The 24,067-nt window shown below is 51.5% G+C and overlaps 8 protein-coding genes across 8 annotated transcripts; 3 read left to right on the top strand and 5 right to left on the bottom strand.

Moving 5' to 3' along the window:
* Positions 1–2,932: 2,932 nt before the first annotated feature.
* CABS01_05762 (uncharacterized protein) lies at positions 2,933–3,649 on the bottom strand (the record flags this gene model as incomplete). Its single annotated transcript, XM_060539130.1, has 1 exon — positions 2,933–3,649. One exon carries the CDS (start codon positions 3,647–3,649, stop codon positions 2,933–2,935), a length of 717 nt encoding a protein of 238 aa, XP_060405392.1.
* A 965-nt stretch (positions 3,650–4,614) lies between these two features.
* Positions 4,615–7,476, bottom strand: CABS01_05763 (uncharacterized protein; the record flags this gene model as incomplete). Its single annotated transcript, XM_060539131.1, has 8 exons — positions 4,615–4,703; positions 4,767–4,800; positions 4,863–5,281; positions 5,341–5,403; positions 5,481–5,820; positions 5,879–6,425; positions 6,490–6,796; positions 6,852–7,476. 8 exons carry the CDS (start codon positions 7,474–7,476, stop codon positions 4,615–4,617), a joined length of 2,424 nt encoding a protein of 807 aa, XP_060405393.1.
* A 1,081-nt stretch (positions 7,477–8,557) lies between these two features.
* CABS01_05764 (uncharacterized protein) lies at positions 8,558–10,573 on the bottom strand (the record flags this gene model as incomplete). Its single annotated transcript, XM_060539132.1, has 2 exons — positions 8,558–9,354; positions 9,421–10,573. The coding sequence occupies 2 exons, from the start codon at positions 10,571–10,573 to the stop codon at positions 8,558–8,560; spliced, it is 1,950 nt and encodes a 649-aa protein (XP_060405394.1).
* A 2,987-nt stretch (positions 10,574–13,560) lies between these two features.
* On the top strand, positions 13,561–14,851 carry CABS01_05765 (glycosyl hydrolase family 6; the record flags this gene model as incomplete). The annotated part of the gene is made up of 3 exons (XM_060539133.1): positions 13,561–13,790; positions 13,854–14,110; positions 14,169–14,851. The coding sequence occupies 3 exons, from the start codon at positions 13,561–13,563 to the stop codon at positions 14,849–14,851; spliced, it is 1,170 nt and encodes a 389-aa protein (XP_060405395.1).
* Positions 14,852–15,773: 922 nt separating this feature from the next.
* On the top strand, positions 15,774–16,820 carry CABS01_05766 (GDSL-like Lipase/Acylhydrolase; the record flags this gene model as incomplete). The annotated part of the gene is made up of 3 exons (XM_060539134.1): positions 15,774–15,889; positions 15,986–16,428; positions 16,492–16,820. The coding sequence occupies 3 exons, from the start codon at positions 15,774–15,776 to the stop codon at positions 16,818–16,820; spliced, it is 888 nt and encodes a 295-aa protein (XP_060405396.1).
* Positions 16,821–17,333: 513 nt separating this feature from the next.
* On the bottom strand, positions 17,334–18,164 carry CABS01_05767 (uncharacterized protein; the record flags this gene model as incomplete). Its single annotated transcript, XM_060539135.1, has 1 exon — positions 17,334–18,164. The coding sequence occupies one exon, from the start codon at positions 18,162–18,164 to the stop codon at positions 17,334–17,336; it is 831 nt and encodes a 276-aa protein (XP_060405397.1).
* Positions 18,165–19,475: 1,311 nt separating this feature from the next.
* Positions 19,476–20,761, top strand: CABS01_05768 (uncharacterized protein; the record flags this gene model as incomplete). Its single annotated transcript, XM_060539136.1, has 3 exons — positions 19,476–19,792; positions 19,857–19,896; positions 20,021–20,761. The coding sequence occupies 3 exons, from the start codon at positions 19,476–19,478 to the stop codon at positions 20,759–20,761; spliced, it is 1,098 nt and encodes a 365-aa protein (XP_060405398.1).
* Positions 20,762–22,651: 1,890 nt separating this feature from the next.
* Positions 22,652–23,427, bottom strand: CABS01_05769 (uncharacterized protein; the record flags this gene model as incomplete). Its single annotated transcript, XM_060539137.1, has 2 exons — positions 22,652–23,189; positions 23,255–23,427. The coding sequence occupies 2 exons, from the start codon at positions 23,425–23,427 to the stop codon at positions 22,652–22,654; spliced, it is 711 nt and encodes a 236-aa protein (XP_060405399.1).
* Positions 23,428–24,067: the final 640 nt, after the last annotated feature.

Below are 24,067 nucleotides of genomic sequence, written 5' to 3' on the forward strand. Positions count from 1 at the left end.
TGGAGGGGGACCAGGGATTTTAGCGCTAAACTGCTGTGCAAGGAAGGTCGAAGGGCTGATACTATGGTGTCGTTGCAAGGATAGTCAGTCACCTTTCCCGTCTTCCCTTACCCGAGTTCCGTCGTTCTGATGTTCCCATGAGCCGATCGATTATCCGTGGCACCTACGCCTATCGCAGCTTCATCCGAAGGGTGGGAGAGGGTTGGTAAGATGTATCGATGAGCCAATCAGGACTCCGGCACCGAGAGAAGGATTCGACTCTTCGAGGTATAGAAGGACAGTCTTCAAGCTACGACATATACGCAGAGCCGCAAAGCTCACAGGATCTCGAGCGGTGTGGTTGGACAATCTTATGGATCCATCCTTCTCCCGTACGGACCGTCTGGCGGTTTGCGGCGGGTGGAACGGCATGTGGAGGAGGTCGCTTGCGGGCTTGAGGGTCTCAGGTGCGGCCGCGGGAGGGGGTGAACTAGCATCTATACCCTCTGAGAGTGGAACGTAACGCGTGCTTTGTGGAGGGAGCAGATGACCGGGTCCATAGATTAGGAATTGGCTCGTAAGCTATGCCATGCTGCCCGATGAACTGCATGAAAGTGAGTATCAAATCAGATCCAAAAGAGACAAGAGTGACCTATCTGTCTTGGAGATGCTGCTCGGAAAGTGAAGTTATAAATACCAGAGATGTCTCCCATCTCGACATGCATAGTTTCACTGCAAACCATACCAAACTACTCGAAGCTGGGCTTCCTGAAACGTACAAACTTCCAATCTCATTCAAAATACTTTCCAAGTTCCGTGGCCGAGCCACCACCCAAGTCTGATACCAACTCTTGATTCACCCTTCTTTCATCATGCCTGAGTATGCTCCTCCATGATATATTGAGACGACTTGACATGCTTTGAGAGAATACCAACTAAACTAATGATAGGGGATCTGAACAAACCCCGCTTGGTGACTACATCAACACCACCAGCGTGACTGATTATATTGCCATGGGAGGTGCGAAAAAGTGAGCACGACAGGTTGAAGGTTCCGTGGCGAGCTCCCAGCATGGATCTAACTGAGATCAGGAAGTAGGGAAACAATGTGGAATTTTCTGATACCCTCTTGTTTTGGAGTTGGAACATGTCACCCTATTCTGTCTGCCCTTGAGATTGAGATCTGCTAGTCGTGGGCAAGGGACTATGAGATATTGAAGAGATGACCGCGGAGCGGATGATATCGCTCAGTAATCCAGATAGTAATTACTGTTTTTTGCACCGAATTCATGAACCACATACATGGCTTCCGTTGCACCATCTCATGCAATTTTCAGGTGTCCAAGGAGGTTGCATACGTGTCTCTGAGAGTAGGGTCCCTGACATGCGTTAGACTCAAAGTGAGGACAGAGGGAGCAAGTGGATAAGACTCGGACGAGGTAGCTGACAAGGAGGTCAGAAGAAGGAGGAGTACTGGATGATACCCTAGAAAGCAGTGAAAAGAGGCGAGAGCCTGATAATACTGTGTAGTCGTGAAAGACATTAGCCGAAGAGCATCTGCACCCGAGCCGTCTACCGCCCGTCCTCGTGCCGGCCCATGGCGCCCATCATGTACTAGGCGGGACGAAGGGGGTGGGGGAAGCTGCAGAATAGCCAACCGCCGCAGGGATGATGGTAGAGTGATGGGAACATGGAGCGGCGCGCCAACTCATGGAGACAGTAGCAGAGCCTCAAGGACCGGGGTCTGGGACGTCGTGGTTGGCTACGTACCCCCGTGTAGCTGGCGGTTGGAGGCGGCAGAACGGGGCCGGTCGTGCTCGGCGGTTTGGGCCTGTTCCGGCCGCAGAAGAGTGGAGTTGAGCGACGGTGGAAGGTTGTGTTGCCGTGGGGTTGTATCACACACGAAGCTTGAAGATAACCAGCTGATCAGCGATTAGGAATTAGTTCGTAAGCCATCTTGTAGATCAAATGAGAGACCAGAAGCTTTGGAGAGAACTTGAGAGACCTTGGTCTTTCGGGGCGGAAGATGCAAATTCTAGCAATTATAAATACCCGCCAAAGTCCCACGAGGGAGCGGATAGTACTAGAGAGAAGAGCAAAGAAAAACACGATCCGAGACCAGTACCCTAGCCATAATTTACTACTTGAGTGACATACTTTTGAACAAAGGTCAAACTGCTGGCCACACATCATCAAGATCTGAACAATACCCTCCATACTAAAGGGGAGTCTGTTGGAGACTCGAGAGTCAAAATGCCCAGCTCGCAAGTTCATCTTCAAAAATATACTTACTGCTAAGTGGCTTACATGAAACAAAGCACACCTGCACCCCCCAAGCCTTCACCGGCTCCTCAGTTGGATATCTTCATTCAGAACACTGATTCAGTCCAAGACCGACTGTATGCGGCTTCAGCAGCGGCATCAAAGGGGAAGGGAGACAAGAAGAATTAGCTATCATAGGTGTTAGATGCAGAGAGTATCGAGGCAAGGAGATTCATTACGGGCGAAATGTAGGATAAGGGAGAAGATTCATTGACGCTACCTTTGTCGTAGTGTTACCTTACTCGGCGAAATCCAATGGTAGTATTTTGTACCCTTGAACCCTAGAAAGAAAAGGGATCTCGGTAGACATGATCTTTGCGCCGCTGTAATAAGCAACTGACATTCTGAAAGCCATTCCTCAATTTCAATAGACCTGCTTGCCGCCAGTATTTGTGGTATGGCCTCGTCTCCTTCACCCCTACCAATATGCTTCTCATTAGGCCTCTGGCTTACTCTCACCTAACTACCTAGGCAAGAGAAATGACGAGGAAACCTGGGTCTTGCTTGTTGATCTCATTGGTTTCGATACGATGGAAAGGGGCCTTCATTCGTTATCTAAGCCAGGAAACCAGCGGTGCCCGCGATTCCGAGTTCCTTCATCTTCTGCTCGAGGGCCCCCTGAAGCTCCGCCTCAGGGGGCTGCCTTGTGCGCCTCCTCAAAGTCCTTGGCGTCGTCCAAACCCATCTCGGTGTCACTGTCTTCATCCACGTGCGCTCCATCCCAGTCGGCCTTCTCACGTCGGATGATCTTGCCCATCATCTTCTTGCGCTGCTCATCGGTGAAGTCGGCAAAGATCTCCTCGGGCTCGTCGCAGGGCTTCTCGTTGCGGAACCTGTCGATGGCGAGGGCAGTCGTAGTCTCGTCCTCGTACTTCTCGATCGGGTGTTGTTGGTAGCGGGAGAATTTGACGGCGATTCTTCGACCCTCGTAAAGGGCCGTCAGGACCTTGGCAGCGACGGTGGGCTTCATCTCTTTCTTGGCGGCAATGATCCAATCCGTTTCCTTGGCGGCAAGAAGAAGGAGACCCGAGATGGTCTCGGTAATGTGGGCTTTGTGAGATGAAAGTCTGTCGGCGTTCATGAAGACCTGGGCAATGGCTCTGTCGATGGCCTTCTTCTCTAAATTGGGGGAGACGGCGCGAAGAGCAGTCTTGAAGGCCATGCCCTCGTTCACATCCTCGAGGATCTTGAGCTCCTCTACGGCTGCGTTCTGGTACATCTGAAAGCCTGGGCCGGAAGGAAGCACCTTCTTCAAGGTCTTGGGCTTGGGCTTGTTTTTCTGCTTGTTCTCCTGGTCGCCTGAGCTATCAACAGCTGGCTGAATGATGGGCAACTGCGACTGAGACATCGTGAAGCTTTGTGTGAAGTTAGAAATCTGATAGTTAGAAGAGATGGAATCACTCAACTTACATTGTTAAGAGACGAGAGAACGTGATTGTGTCAGATGAGAATTCGGACGAGATCCAGAGATGGGATAAAGTGCAGAAGTGGATGACAAGTCGTGATGATGAGTGTGGATAAAAAGGGTATCGAAGAAAGGTCTGCTGTGGTTGTAGTAGTGAAAATTTGAGATAGTAAGGTTGGGTAGGTTGAGAATCATGAAAAACAGCCGCCCTCGGTGAAGGTCGGTGAGAGTGAAGTATCACCATAGAGTGCAGGTGCGCGTCAACAAACCACCTCGCGTCTCACCGCCCGCCACGCGCCAGCAGTGAGAGAAAGATGTGATTCACTTCACCTTTTTGACCCACCCCTTTCACCCTCGCTCCTTCCCTTCACCTCCTGACGCCCGCGTGACCTACTTCATTATGAAAAGGTCCTCGTTCTTCCATCAGGGCGGCCGGGTGGCTGAGAGGTGAGTCTCTTGGCTATCTGTCTAACAGAAATCGATACTCCCCAGTTCGATTCTCGGTCGTCGCGCAAAAACTACCGAAACCACTGGACGTATTTAAGACAGAGTGACATTTGACCAAAGTGCGACCTTTGGCAGTGGTTTCTTGTGCCCAAAGCCTCAGATGCTGCGGGCGTTTGAGATCCGGTTTCGGTACTACGTGCCTGATAAATATTTGGAAACACCCTCTGGTCAATTGACCATCAATCTTTTTTTATAATTCTTATTGAAAGTTATGTTGTGTTGTTTGCTCTGCTATCATTGTTATGGTCGAACGTCGGCTATGTTAATCAAGAGCACTACACAGAGAAGGGCGACTAGTGTGACATAGTCAAGTAGATTGTCACTATAAAGGCTTGAGCTATAGTAAGTAATGAGATAACGTAGATCAAGACAATGAAGCTTGACTTCGTGTTGGATCTAGCTTAACCGCCGCCACCACCACATCCACCACCACCACCGCCGCATCCTCCACCCGAACCTATGCCCACTATTCCCGCTCCAGGAGCGCAGCCTGTCGATCGAGAGACGTCAGAGCTTGTAATGAAGAAGGCGACGAGAAGGAAGAAAAACTTACCGCCGAGTTGGCGACTTGCTCCAGACCAGTACCCCTGATATCAGACCACCATATTAGACACTCAACTTGAGAGATGCATGAAGATAAACGACTTACAGCCATATTGGTACAACCACCAGGGCCGCCACATCCCCCAGCAGCGATATCGTTCGAGCCGCATAGTCCCTGAGCGCAGTCGGCCCAAGACCCATGAAGGACACCAGGGTTCCCAGCAGGATAGACCCCTCCAATGAGGTACGCGGGATAGTTGTAGGGACTATCTCTATGGTGCGTCTTGCCCCAGTTGTTGTAGAACTCCTCTTTCGGTGGCAGCGTCCTTCCTCGCTTTGCTGCGCGCTTCTTTGCTCGCTCGTAGGCGTCGTCGAGACGCATCCTCCAAGCTGCGCGGAGCTGGCGATGCGCTATGTTGTGAGTAGCGGATCCGTCTGTGCGAACGGAGTTGTGGGCAGAGATGTGGACCGAGTTGGATGGGGTGCAGACCTGCGAGGCTGTTGCTTTGTCGAAACTGTCGATGGCTGGAGGTAGGGGTGTCAGTATCTTGGACCTTGCGCAGGGGTGCTGTTCATTGAAATACCTTTTTGCGGCTTGCTTTTGCCAAAGACGGAGGAGCTGTCGATTGTGATCTTTGCGCGTACAGCTGTTCAGCATCGTTAGCAAGAGTTCTTGATTATGAAACGGGATGGATCAAGCCACTCCGAGGAGCATTGAACAGACCTTCGCAGTGCCAGCATGTGCATTCCGAGTAGACCTCGTTGAACTTCTCCAAGTAAGTCTTGCTAGTCAACTCGAACGAGTTGGACAGCTGGTCTTCGTCGATCTTGTCATTATGGTCAATGAACTTGGCCTCCTTGCTGGTACTCATGGCGGTGTTGTATGTTGAAAACTTGTAGTACGCTCTCGGGGCCAACTGGTGAGTATGCCAGGCAAGGTCCACATCCAGCGTAGGTACCGTAAAAGACATGGGATACTCGGTCATGATGAGCATGAAGCGTTGGTACTTCTGAAGAAGCCGATCCATGGTACCTCTCGCACTGGGGCTGTGTAGCCAGTCGATCTGCAAAGAACTCTTGTCAGCACTCTCAGGGGCTGGGAGGATCAGTCAGGATACTGACGTTGAACATCTTGCCAATAAACACCCCCTGTCGCATCGTCGCTCCAACAAGGTCGAGCGCGAAGATGGACGCATTTTCCCAGTACCTCGACATCATCTTGCGGCTCTGAAAGCGTTCCGTTCGTGTGATTACTCTCCCGCCTGACCCGTCTCTCTTGTCATAAGGGGCTGGTCTTGTCCCTTGTATTCTCGCAAAGGCGTCGTCATCAGCCAGTGCAGCAGAGACCAGGTCTCGTACATCCTTCATCGTCGGCGTCTTTGCTTGACCGGGACTGATGAGACGTAGCAGCTGCGCGGAAATCCCTTGCCCAATCAGTCTGTTGGGGTACGTGACATCCTTGAGCTTTGCCTCGGTAGCCACTGGCATGCCGACCTTTGGGTCTAGGATGGTGCTCGGGAGAGTTACACCTTCGTTGAGATAGAGCTCCGCGTCATTGATCATCTTGGCAACGCAGAGTAGACGATGCGTGATGACGGTATTGCAGCCTGCTGTGCATAGTTGAGAGAAGTCGCCATCGCCGTATCCTTTTCCAACCAAACCTGGCCGCCTTTGACAAAAAGGTCAGCAAACTCCACGAGGGCGAATGGAATCTCGTCTATCATTGAACGTACTCTTGACCCTTGTACATCTCTGGTAAGCCGCAAGTGCTCCAAGGCACAAGAGTAATCTGTTTGCATGCAGGGCATTCGATTTCCTTGTCCAGTGGTTCGTCGAGGTTGTTCCACGCTCGCCCTGTTGCCTTTTCCCAGTTCGACTTGGCCACATCGGAAACCTCGTAGTTGAACTTGGAGTCAATGACTTGATTGACCTGGGCCCACGGCATTCCCGTCGTCCAGAAATCGCGGAGATTCCAGCGCATAGTGTCCTCCAGAAACGCTCTGGGATTCAGCATGTGCGCATGGAACATTATCAGGACATCTGATCACGGTTAGATGTTTGCCAAACCTTCGGCAGACTCAAATGCACCAATTACCTAGTGGTGGAAGATTATTCACTGTCCAGGGAAAGTCCTCGCCCCCGTCAGGAAAGTTCAAGTACTTGTCGGAACACGTCTCGAAATCCTTCATCTCTGCTTCACGCAAGCGACCTCCCGAGAGCGTCTTCCACCAAGTCTGATACCGATCCGCCGCCCGCGCCAGATAGACCGCCCACCTCTTTTCGCGCAGCGCTGACAGCACTTCCTTCACTCGCTCCTCACCTCCCTTGCTGGAGCCTTCATCGCCATCCCTAGGGCCGGCTCGCGAATCCCACAAGTCCCATAGACCATCGCTGTACCCGACATCCTCCTTCAGCGTCTCAATGGCATAAAGAAGCTTCAGGTGCGCGAGGCAGGAGTCCACGTCCGGATCTCTCTGGGTGCCTAGCCGTAGTGAGTTGAAGGCGCTGGTAAGATTGGCGACATCCTGGTCGGTGTGCCGCCTCTTCCCATTGGGCCCGCCGTTTGCTTCGAATGGTGGTGGCTGATCCTCGAAGGGCGGAGGCTCGTCCGGTGCGGTGCCGTAGGCCGGAGGAGGTGTTGCTGGGCGGCCTGCCTTAGCCTTTTCTTCCTCAGCCTCCTTCTCCTTGGCCTTGGAGGACCTCTTGAAAAAGGAGGGCATCGTGAGGTTGGCGGTCTCGCTCTCTTGCTCGGGAGCGATGGAGTGGCGATCAGATCAGGGGTGAGTGTGGGGGAATGCGGGGTAGAACTCGTTGACTTTCTTGCCAGGCTAAATGCTTGATCTTACGTCTACGGTCTGGAGGACCATGCCATTGTATAGTTGGGCTCTTATTATGCAAATTCGAGATGAAGGTAGTAGTTTTGGACTTGAGCAAGCTTTATCTCCTTGGGCTTTTGTGAGACTCCAGGCCACGTCATGCGAGGTTCCCGTCCTCTTTGCCTTATGATCAACCGCCGATTCAGCCCCGGAATCGCTTCATTCCAGGGCGACTAGGCAGACTGGGTAAAACAGGCACCAATTGCTGTGCATCGATACGGGCGCATTCTTACAACAGCAGCTAGCGCCGGGCGGCTGGGACGCCCCCAAAGCTTCGAACGGCACGTGGGCGGTTGCACAACGATCTAGTCGGGCGAAGGCGCCCCTCCACAATTGCCTTCATAACCCAATGAGGGTAAGGACTTGCGCCATGTTGGAAAGCTTGAGTTGGACAAGCGAGAACCGGCTGGATGAGATTGGTTGACAGTGATCAAGGCTCTCCAGTAAAGACTCAATCCAGAGTGGCGGAAAAGGTTTATTTGTCAAATCCTACCCGCCCGTGTTGGTAACGCTCAAGATTATGGCGACTGCAACGCTTGTGCATGTTGTAGATGAGCTTGCCCTATTTGCCCAAGCTTTCTGACCACGCATTCTGTCCTTGGCAACCTATTGCGAAGGCTTGGCCTTGCTAGACAAGAGACAAAAGCAGCTGATTGTGTCGGACCGATGTTCTAGAAGCAAGAGTCTGCGACTTGGCGTTGGTACTCTATCCGTGCTTACATTGACAAGGGTTCGGGAAACAGCACAAATAACAGGGGGTTCCAACGGCTCAAGTATTGAAGCACATTGGGAAGCAGCTTTTCCACATCTGATTCAACATCTGAAGTATTGAATTGTGGTTTCGTGGACGGAAGAATAATATTCGGGATGATTTCCATACAGTCTCATAGCCTCAGTTATGAGAATCCCTACAGGCGCATTGTCATCATTTGTGTCCAGCCCAGAACCTCAAGAAAGCCTCCGTCTTGTTTTTTGGTGGCGGTAAAGCCTCCGGGTTGCGGTCTTCCTCTTTCAAAACTTGGCCATCGTTTCCAACGTTGGTGACAGCGTTTTGCTGCTTGCCCAGATAGAAGTTGGTCTGGAAGAGCGCAGCAATAAGGGGAACGAATGCGAGAGCTAAAGCTGGCACCAGGCAGTAGTACAAGGTGCGACGGTACGCCTCGATAGCGCCCTGTCTCATCGGGTCATCGAAGGCGTACTTGGTGCGAATAGTGCGGACGCTACCGAACAGGGTTTTGACGTCCTTGTCAGTCGCGGTTGCGGGGAGGTATTCGCGCAAGAGCTTGGGCATCTTGTCAGCCCAGATGACAGCAACAATGGCACTGCCGATGGAGCTGCCAATCTTTGACCAAAGGGAAAGCAAGGCGATGGCTAGCGCAACGTCTTGGTGCGGCACGGAAGCCTGAGATGCAACACGAGAGCCGACGACCGAGAACGCACCGCCAGCACCGACCATGATCAGTGAGATGACCATCGGGGCGGTGGAGTTGGTGGCTCGAGGGCCATCGATCATGATGCCTATCCCGATGATCTTGATGCAGAGGCCGAAAATCTGCAGCAACTTGTAACGGTGAGTCCACCGCTGAAGCAGACCTGCGACCATGCCAAAGATGCAGAGCGCAAGTGTTAGCGTGTTGTTGTAGTACACCCAATCTTGCGAGGACCAAGGCTTCGCAATATAGACGTAAGATGACCAGTACAATCCGCGCATGTTGCCAGCCACTGAGTGATGTTGTTAGCAAAATCAACATAGTTGATCTCCAAAAGGGACTGGCGGCTGGTACTTACACATATAGAAAGAGTCGATGACAATGGCCATCAAGAATGTCTTGTTCATGACCAGTCTACGAGGTGCGCTTGGTACCTTGGCCCACTTGATCTCATAAACCACATACGCAATGAGCAAGATGCCTCCCACTACCATCATGGCAATGAGCGACTGATTTCTCCAACCATGTTCGGCATAGGTCTTGAGACTGAATGGCAAGAGCAGCAAACTCCAGCCGAAGCCCAAGAGTATCAGACCAAGCGCATCGATCTCGACCAAGTTGCGCTTGAGGCCTTCCATCCAAGTGCCAGCAGGGTTAGCGGCTGGAGCCACAATAGCACCACGCGGTCCATCATAACCCTTCTCATCAGCCATCTCTCTCGCAGCACGCCGCGCCGCATTCGAAGAGGCGAGGTTGACGATGCCGTCCTTTTTCGCCTTCCTGTCGAGGTACAATAGCGTTGCGATCGCAGGGCCGAGAGCGGCGGGCATGATGATGGCAAACATGCCATACCCCCATCTCCATTGATTCCGAGCTTGCATCGCGTCAACGATCTTGCCGGCGAACCAGGTGTTGACGATAAAGGGGGCCGAGAGCAAAGAGCTGACGAAGCCACGCCATTCCAAGGGGGTAAGGTCAGCGACGATGATATCGTTGGTGAGGTCGAGGCCGGAAGAACCGATGGAGACGAAGACTTCGCCCACGACGTAGGCTGAGATTGATGTGCTCGAGGCGGCGATAACGTATCCGATGACGTAGAAAAGCAGAGTGACGATGTAAGTGTACGGGCGTGATGTGATGTCAGAAATCTTGGCAATGAAGGGCTTCGAGACAGCCGAGATAATGCTCGTGGCGATCGAGAGGGTCGATAGTACGGATGAGTGCTGTTTGTAGTAGGACGAGGCGTCGATGCTGTAGTAGGAGGTTGTCGAGCTATCAAGGGAGTAGGCCCAGGCGCAGACGAGGACGGAAAGTCCGACGAGGTAGAGGGAGATGCGGTTCTGTTTGGCTTCGCGGTAGACTGCCTCCATGCGAGTGACACCTTGGGATTGTAGGATCTCCCCGACAGAAGAAATCTGAGGCTCTTCACGATCTGTTGAGGGGGAGATTGTGCCATCTTTGGGGATGTGGACGTCGTCTGACAAGACGCCCGACTCTCTGGTGTTACTCATATTGAGGATTCGCGAATCGCAGCACGCGACCTGGGCTGGATGAATGAGAGATGAAGGTCTGTTCGGATGAGAATTGAGGTAGTACTAGATTTTGTGGCAAGAGTCATTGGGGGTATATGTATATGTAGTCTCGTATGAGCTAGCAACCGTCCTTAGATGGACTTCACTACGATACCTGCCGTGCTGCTCCGGCTAGCTGTATGACTTGGCACTTTGGGCAAAATAAAAATCTGGCCCAAAACTAGAGAATTCGCAGCCGCCGTTGAACAGGGGAGGCAGGGATCATCGGGACCCACGATGCTGGTGGTGTGTCTAACTCGAGATTCTTCGGAACTATGTACTTACGGATCTGGTCACAAATGCACAAAAATTCGTGGTAGACTGTAGTGAGCCTCGAAGGAGTAGCGCTAAATGGGCCCTGTCTTTTGCTAAATCTAATCAGATGGATCCGATCATCTTATCTTTTCCCATCGTAGGCAAGTGAACTCGGCCGGCGGAGAGGGGCCTGGTGCGGAACTCCGGGACTAACATTGAGCTAGCCCAGCGAACGAACGAATCACAAAGGACCGTTGAAAAACTTGACAAAGTGAATGTACCACCGGCGGGATGATGCAAAACACTTCCACTTGGTGGCCAGTGATCTTGGGAAGGCAATGGTCCGGCACCATGGGCTCGGTCGCCTTCCAGAGGCTGATATGTGTTCCTTTCAAGTGGTCAGTCGTCCACGCCATGCCCTGGCTTGAGCGAATGGCAACCAGGGGATTCAAGTCTTTCAAGAGGCAAAACGTGGCGAGACAAGGCCATATTCCCATTTCATTTCCGATTCAGTCCACTTTGCTTCTTATTCTTCCTGGATCTCAGTAAGCAACCATTTGCCACGTAAGTCACCGCGGAGAAGTCATCATCAATGCATCTACTTGTATTGCCCGGTTGACTGGTGTGACCGTGGGATGAAGATTTCAGCCCGATTCGTTCAATGTTCAAGGAGTCCCGCAGGATCGCACGATTGAATCGAGACTCAAGAAGTTGTTAGCTGCTAACTTGAAGCGCACGGAAAACAAAGTTCAAGCAATGATTTCAACTTATTGTCGTGGAAGTCGTCATAAAAAGGTCCTTTCATCCGTGCAAGCTCGCTATTTACCTGTCTGCGTTAAAAAAGACGATACAATTTTGAGTCTGATTGAGGAGCTTTTACTGATTACACGAAACCCAGCTCATTTCTGTATCATGAAGTGTTGGATCAGGATCATCATTCTAAAAGCCCCACCGAACCTCCGCCTTCACCGGTTTGGGGACATTGACGACCGAGCCCTCCAAGCGAGTCAGGTTCTTATCGATAAGCCTGAATTTCGTTCCATTGCTCTTTCGCTCAATGTCATGGTGAAGTCGATCCATGTACGGCCATCGAGTTCAAGGCATGATCCAAGAGTTTTCTTAGGATAGCTGGAAAAAGCGAGAGCCCTGTTGAGCGTGTCATTTTTCGTTTTACATTACATCCGCTTCTGGGTTAAATGAGCCATCGATATCTATCCTCAAAGTAACATGTGCAAACTTCTCTTGTCCCTTAAGCGTTAGCGAGGCGCTCTGAGGCATCGGTTGTGCTTCATGGTCTTACAAGTGTTCAATGTCAGCACCGCGCCGATTCGCGTAGTCTACTTCACGAAAGCATGCCCTTCAACAACGGGCCTATGTAAATATCAAGCTGCGTGAACAAGGCACCTTCAACTGCAACCATGAGTTGCTGGCTGGACGTTTCCCCGGCACTCTCGGTACCAAAGGTAGACCGCACGGCATGAGGTGTGACCTGTGCGCTTGTGTCACTTTGTCGATCAGGAAGGGGAGATATGGGCAAGTCATCCGAACAGGGAGGCGATCTAAAGTAGGACCCTAGAAAAACACATACGGTACGGATAGAAACAGAATGATCGTATCCATACACAAATTGACTCCTCCAAGAGAGCAACTATTATAAGATGAACGATGTGGCACACGTTGACGAGCTCAACATCAGCTCAACTCTGCGATTCTTAGTTGAGAGGGGTCAAACGCCCTCAATATGGCGCTACCTCCTCAGAGTTATTTGGCGGACTATTTAGGCTCAACTCTTCCGCATCAAAGATGCTACGTAGCCATCCGTCATTGAGTCAAGTGCCGTGGGAGCCCCCACAATCAGGGCGCTAGAACAGATGATTCTCCCTCCCCTCACTTTATTCTAGCAAAGAAGGTTTTCTCCAACTAACAAAGTTATCTCATCTTGAACAAGGGCACCCTTCTGAAACAGGTCACCTTGCCTGGAGGCAATTCTCCCCTTAATCAATCTGGCGGCCCCCAAATTCACCCTTTCGAGTCCAGTAAATTCCCTAGTCGAATATTGTCATCCGAACCATGCGGAGACTGGAGAGATTCGAGAACATGAGCGGCCAGCATTGCCGGCACCCCTGACTGTTGAGGAGGATGAGCCGACTTCACGTGGTCTTTCGGAGCCAAACTCTCCGTACGATCTTCATAGCCTAGGCTGCCCGCCTGTCCAGCTTTGTGCAGCAAACCCCAAAGTTTGCCCATTCCAGAAAACTCGCCAGGTCCTAACGGCTCGGCGCCAATGCACTGGGCCGCGTTCCAAGCATCATCCCCGCCGGGCGAGCCCCGGCCGCAGTGTATCTCACACGGCCGAAAAAGTAACCTCAGAAACTTAGAAAGCTCGGCACGGAGAACCTCTGCGATCGTCCCGACATCTGGGGGATTCGCCTCTAAGATGAAGGACCGATGCGTTTTCGGAACCCTTGGACCTTGCTTTACTGGCGTGATTCAATAACAAACTCCGGTGTTGAAGATTAAGTACCCAGCTTGGCGCAATAGCTGGTGATGTATAAGAAGGGAGATATGTCCATCTCGCTGTAAGTCGCCGGTACGATAGCTCATCACGCACCATTTATTTGGGTCTTACATTCTTTTCTCATTCCCCCCATTTCCACGCTCATTATTTGAGGATGGTTGTCGCACACCTTTTGCTCGCTGCAGCGCTTGCGCCCGCGGCACTGGCTACTCCCCTCAAGCTGCGCGACGTCGCATCGTACGAAGGAAACCCGCTGGCGGACAGACAACTCTTCCCCAACCCCTACTACACAGATGAGATCACGAACCTCGCCGTCCCAAAGCTCACCGGAGATCTCGCAGCGAAGGCAGCCAAGGTCGCCGAGGTGCCCACATTCGCATGGCTGTTAGTGTTCTGAGCCAGGCCCTAGGGCCATCATACTTTACGAGCGTCTGCTGATAACCGCAGTGATACACGCGAGAAGATTAGTCTGATGAACAGCACTCTGGCGCAGATCCGTAAGCTGAACCAGGAGGGCGCCAACCCGCCGTACGCTGGCACCTATGTCATCTACAACTTTCCGGACCGTGACTGCTCTGCCAAGGCCTCCGCAGGCGAGCTCGTGATTGCCGACGGCGGTGTTGAGAAGTACAAGAAAGAGTACATCGATCCTATTGCCGCGCTTGCCAAGGAGTACTCGGATGTTCGCCAAGTCTTCGTCTATGGTAAGTTCCTGGGACGTTATCTGGGGCTCTACGTCTATGGTATGCTGATGACGAGCAGAACCCGATGGATTGGCCAATCTCATCACCAACATGAACGTGGCGAAGTGCACTGGCGCAGCCGATGCGTACAAGGAAGGCACCGACTACGCCTTCAAGACCCTCAACCTCGACAACGTCGCAATCTACGTGGATGCGGGCCATGCAGGATGGTTGGGCTGGGAAGCGAACCTGAAGCCTACTGCCGAGCTTTACAGCGAACTATACAAGAAGGCCGGTTCTCCCAAGGCAGTTCGTGGCTTGGTCACAAACGTGTCAAACTACAACGGCTGGAACCTGACGAGCGCCCCCGCCTACGCAGAGAGCAACAAGCAGTGGGACGAGTCCAAGTTCCATGCCGCGTTGACGCCGTTCCTCAAGGAGGCTGGGTACCCGGCAAACTACCTCGTCGACCAGGGCCGCAGCGGCAAGCAGCCGACCGGACGCCAGATTTGGGGTGACTGGTGCAACATCAAGGAGACTGGCTTCGGCACGAGACCGAACGTCAAGACTGGCATCGATACACTGGATGCCTTTGTCTGGGTCAAGCCCGGCGGTGAAGCTGATGGTACGAGCGATTCGACTGCGGCTCGCTATGATGAGAAGTGCAGCTCTGCATCCTCTGTGATTCCGGCCCCGGAAGCCGGAACTTGGTTCCAAGAGTACTTTGTGCAGTTGTTGGAGAATGCCAACCCCGCGTTCTAGATGACTACGGAGGAACCCTGTTGCAGGGTGTAGAAGTCACTCTATTTTCCTTTCTTCGTACATCAATAGGGTACAGGAGTTTAGCGAATAAAAACTGCAAGACTTTTCGCAAAACTGCAAAACTTTTCCACTGCATTATCTTCATCAGGTTGCGAACATTGAATCTCCATCACATACTTTGATCTGGAGTTATGCAGATGCCTGGAGGAAGCTTCGCTCAGCGTTGTGGGGACTAATGTGCTGAGGTTGAAACTTAAAGATGGTGACTCCAACGCGGGGATGAGCATATGTTTTGTCTCTTCAACTCGCGCCAAAGCCTTTTGAAGTTTAACAACCTCAAGCTGGCAACTCGTCCAAATAGGAAACCTGCCAGATCCGGACCACAAAAGTCAGCGGCACCAGCAGACCAAATAGAGACCGAGATGCAGCGGCTAACCGCAACATCTGTCGAGTTCAAACACCAAAAAGGAGCCCGATGGCGCGCTTCGGCCCCGCATGCCCCAGCGGAGCGCCTGCAATCTCGCCCCTTTTGGAATTTGCACCGCCCAGGCCCGAGCTTCAACTGGGAGTTCCACCAATCGCATTGAAAGGCACGTTGGCCGAGTATGGGGAATTCAATGTACTGCAAACGCAGAGTGACGAAGTCTTTTTGATCAAGAGCCCCTTGGTGCCGAACTCTCTTGCTCTTGGTCAACGGGTGGAAGGGGGAGCCAAGCCGCTGGTATAATATGTAAAGCACCACGCGTCCCACGCGAGCCGGCCGTCTGAACTGTTTACCTGTACTATTCACAGTCGTCCCGTCTCTCGTTGGTGTTCCCTGCACGGTTTCTCAACCTCTCATTCGCTTCTCATTCTTCCTATTCACTATCCTTCTCATTGTTGATATTTTGCTGGTACATAACGTTACAATCCCTGGTCCAAAATGAAGTCCTTCACCCAAGCCCTTTCCCTGGCAGCCGGCCTGTCCCTGTCCTTTGCCAGTCCCACCCCGGCCGTCTTCCCGAGACAGACCAACAGCTCCAAGAACTTGATTGTCTTGTAAGTCACCCGCATGCTACCCGTTCCGTACATCCATATCTGCGGAATGATAAGAGAGGAAGAGAGCTCCATCTGACTCGGATGCCCTCCCTGTAGCGGCGACTCTTACTCCACTGTCGGCTTCTGGCCCGGCGGCACCCTCCCGGCTGCCGGAAACCCGCTCGGCAACCCCTCCCTGCCCGGCCAGACCACCTCTAGCGGTCTGAACTGGGTCGGCCATCTCACAAGCACTCTCAACACATCCACCATCTTGACCTACGACTTTGCCGTGACCGGCGCCACCACCGATAAGGATATCGTTGACACTTATGCCCAGTACTGCGTCGACGACCAGGTCGACCAGTACAAGCAGTACGTGTCAAGCGCCGTCAACAAGAACAACGCCCTCGTCGCTGTCTGGATCGGCATCAACGATGTCGGTGAGCCGTTCTGGGATAAGGTGTCTGCACCCGTCACCAAGATTATGGACCGCTACTTTGAGCTCCTTCAGACTCTTGCCGATGACGGTCTGAAGAACTTTGTCCTGCTCTCCGTGCCTCGTACGTTACACCCCAAAACCAACCTCCTCTTCAACTTGTTTGGTTCTAACACACCTCTGCCAGCCTTCTCTGACCAGATTCCTGCCATGATCGGCCAGTCCGAGACCGACCTGGCCCGCCTGCGCTCCGACATCACCTCGTACAACGCCGCCCTCGAGACCCGCCTCGCCACCTTCAAGTCCGCCAACAGCGGCGTCAAGGGTCTCGTCTTTGACACTAAGCCCTCGTTCGACACCGTTGTCGAGAATTTTGCGCAATACGGCGCCAAGGATGCTACCTGCTACGGCTCCAGTGATTGCATCTGGGCCGACAACTATCACGCCGGCCTGGCTATCCATAAGCTTCTCGCCCAGAACTTGGTCAAGGGTGTGGCCGCGAACTTTGTCTTCTGAGCAAGGTGGTCCCTTAAATGTCGGGAAGATGGTGGACAGTACATACAATCTTGAATATAACTGAGCACTAACAGCTCTCATCCACATTTATCTTGCTTTGATCTACTGCATCTCATTGAACGTAAACCTAACTTACTGCCAGGACATTTCCAGCCCGGACCAAAAAGAGACAAAGTGTTCGACTGAGATTAAGTCATAGCAATCGGGCCAAGTAAGAATAATGCGACTACTAAAGAAAACACAATAGCAAAAGACCAGACGATAACCCAGATTAATGGAAAAGCATACGTCAGGTCTGGGTTCAATAAGTATGTAGTGGTACCAATGCTAAAAGCCGACCAAGGTCACCGCCAGCGTCTCTAAGGTGTCTGGGCTAATCCGACACCTTCAACATCCACCGCCCATTCCGATAGAGTAGCCCCTAGCCAATGTCGAAGACATCCATAAACCCCCAGCTAGTACATCGTTCTGACTCAACGCTGAGCCAATGGTGCGTCTTGCTATCCAGCCTCGCTACACTCCTCGAATTCGCAGGCCCCGTAAGGTAGAAACTAGCTCGAACTGTGTTTTCGGTGTGTCGCAAAAGTTTACGAACATACGCACGCCTCGCGGGTTAAAGTACGGCATCCAGAGTGGGTAGAATTGGGGTCCCAGAGACTTCTCCATGACTTGAAGTCTCTTCGCGTTGCGTGGAATGGGGTTCAACATCCTGTAAAGCCGGTTGCGTCGCAGAGATTCCGGGGTCCTGCAGTCCTCGTCAAGAGTGATGTCTTTGAGCGCAAGAAGTTCCGCCATGGGATTGCAGTATCTGGAGCCGCGTCCACCAGTAAAAGCATACACAAAGGAGTGGGGTCGCATCCTTAGATGAATGTTCTGGAACTCAGGCTGCAATTCGGTCAATTGTGCAATGAAAGAGGCAACACCTAGTCTTGATCGCTGGTAGATGACCGCATGGCATGAAGCAAAGGCATCGATATCTAGTAGCACTACAGCGAGAGCGATTGCCCGGCCACGGTGGAAGACTTCAAAGTCTGGTCGGAAGACTTTCAACACAACGTGCCTGAAAAGCTTGTTGATCTGGGATACGTCTCGGATCATTCTGAAGCGTAGCAATGCGAGACGTCGTTGGCGGCGGTTGAGCTCGAGCTTAGGGCGTTTGTCCCGGGAATCATAAGTCGCATTCCAGGTCAGTGGCTGAGCAGAGGTCTCGGCATCATGTACCATCATCTCGGCAATCAAAAGGAAGATCTCGATTGGAAGACACTCTAGCGTGGTATTGCCTGGTGTGTTGGTAAGACGCAAACCCTCTTGATGAAATAAACGGGCCGATCTTCGGGAAGCCATGGCTGAGCGATGTGTTATGTCCAGTGTTGGCAACATGCAGTGTTGTGAGTCTCTCAAACAGACCATACTCAACTGCACAATAGTGATTTAAGTATTATAAAAACTTCTTGAACAACATGGAGAATTTCGATCAACCATGATTGTGGTAGAGGATTCTGGGAGGTGTGGAGTTGCAATGAGACCAATAAACACTCCGCATCTTTCAGAGGTCTTACTCGATGAATGGCGATATGTCAAAGGCTACATACTACCTAACACACCGTGTGCAGCCTCTCTTCTTCACCACTTTGACCGTCAAGCCAAATACTTGAACGGAGTTGTTCCATTTGATTCGAAAATCAGTCGCCAACCGCCTTGATCCCATGTAAGGTAGTCAGAGAAATGGTGTGGTGGCGGCTGTTCTCTATGTTTCTGGGTCCTTCGTGCCCATATTCGACATATGCATGCCTGGCGAATGCTGTCTTTCGAGGTGGGAGCGAACGAATAAGGCTCTCGGAGGGTCGAGCGGGTATTCAGTTGGGCAGCCGGTCCAGGGCCGACCAGTCTCACTTCTGGCGGCCGGCGCCTTGCGGGCGTTTGGTCCGGAAGACTACAGCTGGTCCTGTAATTACAGGCCAAAGATACCCAGTTTCAGTAGAACTTCCATCCTCTAGGTGATTTGCGAAATCATCCCCGTCGTTTTCTTATGGTCACTCTAACAGCGTAGCATCGCCTCTGCAGGCCTATGCAAACTACCGTATTGGAGGCGGACGTGGCAAAGTCGAGCTTGGCTTGGCAGGAGTTACAATGCCAAGTGCGGAATTCGAGATGCGAAATGCGAAATGCGAGATTAAAACTGTAAGGTATGTTGTGAGAGGCACGCACCCAAATCAAGCACCATACAAATTAACACCGACATAAACTGGAACGTATACATAGATGTAGCACAAATACTCCCTCTCCAAGGCAAAGAGGTTTCTCATGAGCCGCGTTCGAAACACTTCCTCGGAGCATTCGCTCGTAGCTTTGTTTTCTCGAAAAGCAAAATCAAAGCTTTCTTCGCTTTTAATCTTTTCCACCCTTGCAGGCGACATCGTCATGGCTCAAACAATCATGTCCCCAGGCAGTCATTGGCCTAGAACCAGCACGCTGCGAGGATATCGAACCAATCGTCTTCTTCGAATGTTCCTCCTGTTCGCCCAGACTTTAATGGGACTTTCAGTTCTATCTGTTCCGTTGCAGGCCTTTGCTTTTGGCAGCCTTGGTACCAATTCAGCGGTTAGCAGTAGCTGTTTACGACTCCTCGATCCGCGAGCGTCGTCAATCCGCGAGATGAACATGACTAGAAGCACCGCCTCCCGCGAGGGCCAACCGGTCGTCGCCGTCAACCCCACAAAACCCGACAATATTGTCTTCGTGTCGACACGCTTCCATCCTCTACCTGAACTTGAGCCCGTTGGGTGTTGCTTTCTGACCTATACGCTCGACTGCGGAATTACCTGGAAAAACGCCACAGCGGATTACCCCTCAGGTGCCGCGCAGAAGTGTGGCGAGCCACAGGTCTTTGCCGACGCGAATGGGACGTTCTATCTCCTCAACAACCAAGTCTTCTCCGGCTTGAGAGAAAACATTGCCGCTCATCCCCAGTTGTCCAAGTCCATTGACGGAGTCAAAACGTGGAGCGTCTATCTGTGACACCGCTTCATATGCAAGGTGCGAAGAAGCTGCGGATCGACGTGGCTACGGGAAAGGTGTACGCAAATGGTGCATTATCTTAGGAATACCCAGCAGCTGTGTCTGCCAGCTCAGACGGTGGCAAGACCTGGGCTCCTTTTAATTGAATCCCCGGTCCCGTGGACATTTGCCTGGACTATCAGATCCCAGACCCGCCTCCAATCTATGGATTCCCCGGCAGATCCATTGCAGTTCACGACAGCATTCTGGCTTCGGCTGCGGAGGGCTCGAAAGGACACCCAGAGATGTACGTGCGCCATGACAAGGGCGTAACATGGGAGACATTTCCCTTGATTGATAGCCGAGGCACCTTCGTCGCAAACGGCACCGGCCCGATGCTGGCGAAGTCTGGCATTGGTCTCCGTAGTGATCCGACGCCGTGGGTGTCCGCAGACCCTACCTCAACGGGTCGTTTCGCGCTTATGGTTCCACGCGACTTCACGCTGGAGATTTATATCACGCATACTGCAGGTGGAACCTTCACAGACCCAGCCGTTATCCAGACTCCTGATGCGCAGCGCCCTGCCTTCGACTTTAGTCCGAATGGTCTCCCTGGTGTCGTGTGGCGCACTAACTCGTCGTGTATTCTCGATGTTTACTTGACATTGTCTTTTGACGGTGGACGCAACTTTGCTGTACCAATCAAGGTTACGGCACAGCCACAGCCACAGCCTGTTGGTCAAAATGGTCAGCCAGGTGGCCGGGCTTCCTTTATCTCGCTCACTCACAATCATACTTATGTTGCCTGGTCTGACGGACGCGATGGCTTACTGGACGCTGTTCTTGCTGAGATACCCCTGGATCTCCTTCAAACTATGCCTCAGGCTACGGAGGTATCTCGTAGTATCAGAAGTCGTGGCGGCTTAGAACCTGCCCGTATGTGAAGAGCCGTATGTACAATAAATGATCATTAGCCATCTGCTCGCACTAGTCAATGTAACCACCTCAGATGAAGTGATGAGCTCCTGCTCGAAGGCAGTTGAAACCCCGGGCTTAACATTTTATTCGAGAGCAGTCGAACCCATGTAGCTTAATCTCCCATGGTTCTCTGCCATACATGCTTTTGAAGCCTATTGTATAAAGAGTTCGCTTTGTCAGGACTAAAGACTAGAGAATCATTAAGTAGTGTCATGTATTCTCAAGTTGTAGGATGCATAGAATATAAAATCGCTGGCTATTGGATTTGAAATAAGAACTTGAATGATTTAAGTGCTAAATACTTTAAGCATATGAGTGATGTACGACATGGTAAGCTTGGTCAGAAATATTGTTTATGAAACTCAGGTAGAAAATTCAAACGTAGCATCCCTTAGTTATAGAGACCCTCAACGTTAATAGAGACGTAGGCGTAGGCGTCTTTGGAAAATAAGAAATAAACATCAACTCGACGGGTTAGATTATTTCCAAACTCTACCTCAGATTAGATACATAAATATGACTATCCCGGATCTCTTCATTCTATCTTTTCCTTATGAAGCTACTTGTTCTAACTGCCGGTCGCTGCCTATCGATGGCACCGCTATTGGTAAGTCGATGACTTCTTCTTCCTCGAAAAATTCTCGTACAAAGGGGCACCTAGTCGAACTTGTAAAAAGGAACTTTAAGGTGGCCCTTGGCCGGTCGCGGTGCAGCTGCACAAGGCGGCCGACGACTTCACGAGTCCGGTCCCGTCGCTCTCGCGGTATATTAAATGTGTCCAGTCCGTCGATAACCAGGAACAGTACCACATTCGACGGGAGATGCTTCACCAGATATCTCAACGACTCGCATATACTCGAGATACTGTCAGGGTCCGTCTGATCCACGCACCTCCAGAAATCGTAGCTATTAAATCCTCGAAACCGGTCCACGAGTTGTAGAAGAAGACTCATTGCTAGCTCAGATGGGTTTCCCATTACATCTCGTCTATAGTTCAGATGCTGATTGCAAAAAAAAGCTATTGTGACGGTATGAATGAATCGGCTGGGCTGCCGAGTTTGCTGAAGTAATTGCTGAATTATGCGGGCACTGACAAACGATGTTGCACCGCATAAGCGGTCGGCACCCCCGTTCAGCAAGACGAGTGATGGTTCGTCTAATGCGAACCATGACTCGATTCTTGGAGATTTCCAAATAGCCAAAACTCGGCTTGAGTCCAATGGAATCGGGTTTGTAGGTTGACCTGAAAGAAGCAATTGACCCACATCTGTTGGGATCAGGTCAGGATCATATAAAAGAAGTTCTAGAACTTCATCAGCTGTTGATTCAGTTATTGGCTCCGGGGTGGCTGGTCCATCGGTTGCAACTGGCCGAGTGTTCTCTGCGGTAATTCCTAATATCCAGTTAGGGCAGATTAGTTTAGAGGCCTTGGTAGCGAATATGACCTGGAATGCGTTGATAGGCTTACTATTCATGTCTTGCTGAAGTAAAGGTTGAAGACTTTCAAAAACCTTGCTCTGCATGTTCTGAAAGACGTCCTGCCGCGCTACTTGTCTTTGAAGAATATTGCATAATTCTTCAAGCTGTTCCCTCGTTCTAGATTGGTCGTATGAGTTTGACGCAAGCCTTTTCTGGATGTCAGACTGGCGTTCGTGCATCAAAACACATGCTCGGGCTTTCAAGCTTTTGGCTGCTAGTTTAACCTGAGCCATCCGATCGCTGAGCTTTGCGGAGGAGCTCGTAGGGGTCAGGAGACGGTTTGCACCTTTCACTGCGCCCAGTAAAGCAGTATCGTCAATATAGGTCGGCCACACGGAACTGATTTGACTTTGCAGGGCCAAGCATGACGGGGAATACTAACGGAACTGATTCATCATGAACCATCGCAGTATTTCCCCCAACGTCAGACATACTTCTGCGTATAGCTTGGCTACCATACGATGAAGCTTCTCGTCTTGGTCGTAGATGTTCAGATAGCCCTCAAAGCTATTGAGTATCTCCGGAAGCTGCTCAATAGCTTTGTACACTGCTTGGCGGTATGTGCCTGTCTGCTCGAGCGCGCTGAAAATGAGATTCAGGCCGGCACAGAGAGGTGAGGTCAGCATGAGGTCATTTGGTATGAATGCCGTGAATAGTTTCCCCATGCCGGCCTTCTCGCACAAGACGTGAAATCCCTCTTTGAGCTTTCCAGTAACCCCTGACGCATCGTCATTCAGTGAAGCTGCTTGATCAAGGGCCGCACAAACTTGGTCTACCCCTTGCTTGACGGCTGTCCAGTCATTACAGGTGCTCAAGTCAAGCGGCGGCCTCTTTTTCTTCGCCAAATATTTGCTCACAATCGACAGCAACTCGTCCTTCGCCCGCAAAGATTCGTCATACAGTAGTGCAAAGTCGCTGTTGGGTGGATTAGTAAAGGGTATGCTCTTCCCCTCTGACTGGAAATACATTTTTACACTCACAGCTCAGCGGGACCCCCAGACTGCTGCTGCAGCCAACACTTACCCTGTTCATCATAAAGTACGCCAGGTCCGAGTGCGGGATGAATTGTGCCATCCATTTGGCACATGTATTCCACCACTTCGTACTCGGCCATCGCCGTGCCGGGACGAGTCGTAGATATTTGTTCTGACATGATGTGATAAGAATGAAGACGAACGATAGGTTTCCCCTTGCTGACGCTGATTTGAGCTCCGTAGTCGCGCATGGGGGATAAACTTGAATTATGTGAATGAAGGAGTTAAGAGATCTCAAAAACAGTCGATCTGTGTTCTTGCAAAGCGACAAATCGCTCATACTGAACATTGGCAAACCTGCTACAGATGTGCTCGCTCTCATATTTAGAAACAAACTCATGCGGAGGTGTTCGTTTCTGGTCTCTGGCGGCAAGGCTGAGCAATAGGAGACCTCCACGATGAGCTTATAGCTTGGCAAATGCAAGTGGATGTCACACTGCTTACGGGTTTGGTTGAGATTTTCAGCTGCTCATCCCTGTAATCAAAATCAAGCTGCAGCTGATTGTAATCCAAGTACTGTTTCGCCGCAGCATGCCACCCTCTAAGACGACACTCATATGTGTTGCATGTTGACCCAGCGCTTTTCAACATTGGGCTCACCCGCAGGCCGGCCGCGGCTGTAATGTAATGCGGCGCAGCAAGATGCGGGGGAACCGCAACGTATTTGAAGGTCTGCGGGAGCAAGTTAGCCTTCTCTGAACCACAGCAGCTCGTTGCGTTGACATCTTCCTTTCGAAGTGTTGTCAAATATATCTCTAT

This window comes from Colletotrichum abscissum (genome assembly GCF_030869225.1).
Source record: "Colletotrichum abscissum strain IMI 504890 chromosome Unknown Scaffold_11.1, whole genome shotgun sequence".
In the NCBI taxonomy this organism is placed as follows: Eukaryota; Fungi; Ascomycota; class Sordariomycetes; order Glomerellales; family Glomerellaceae; genus Colletotrichum; species Colletotrichum abscissum.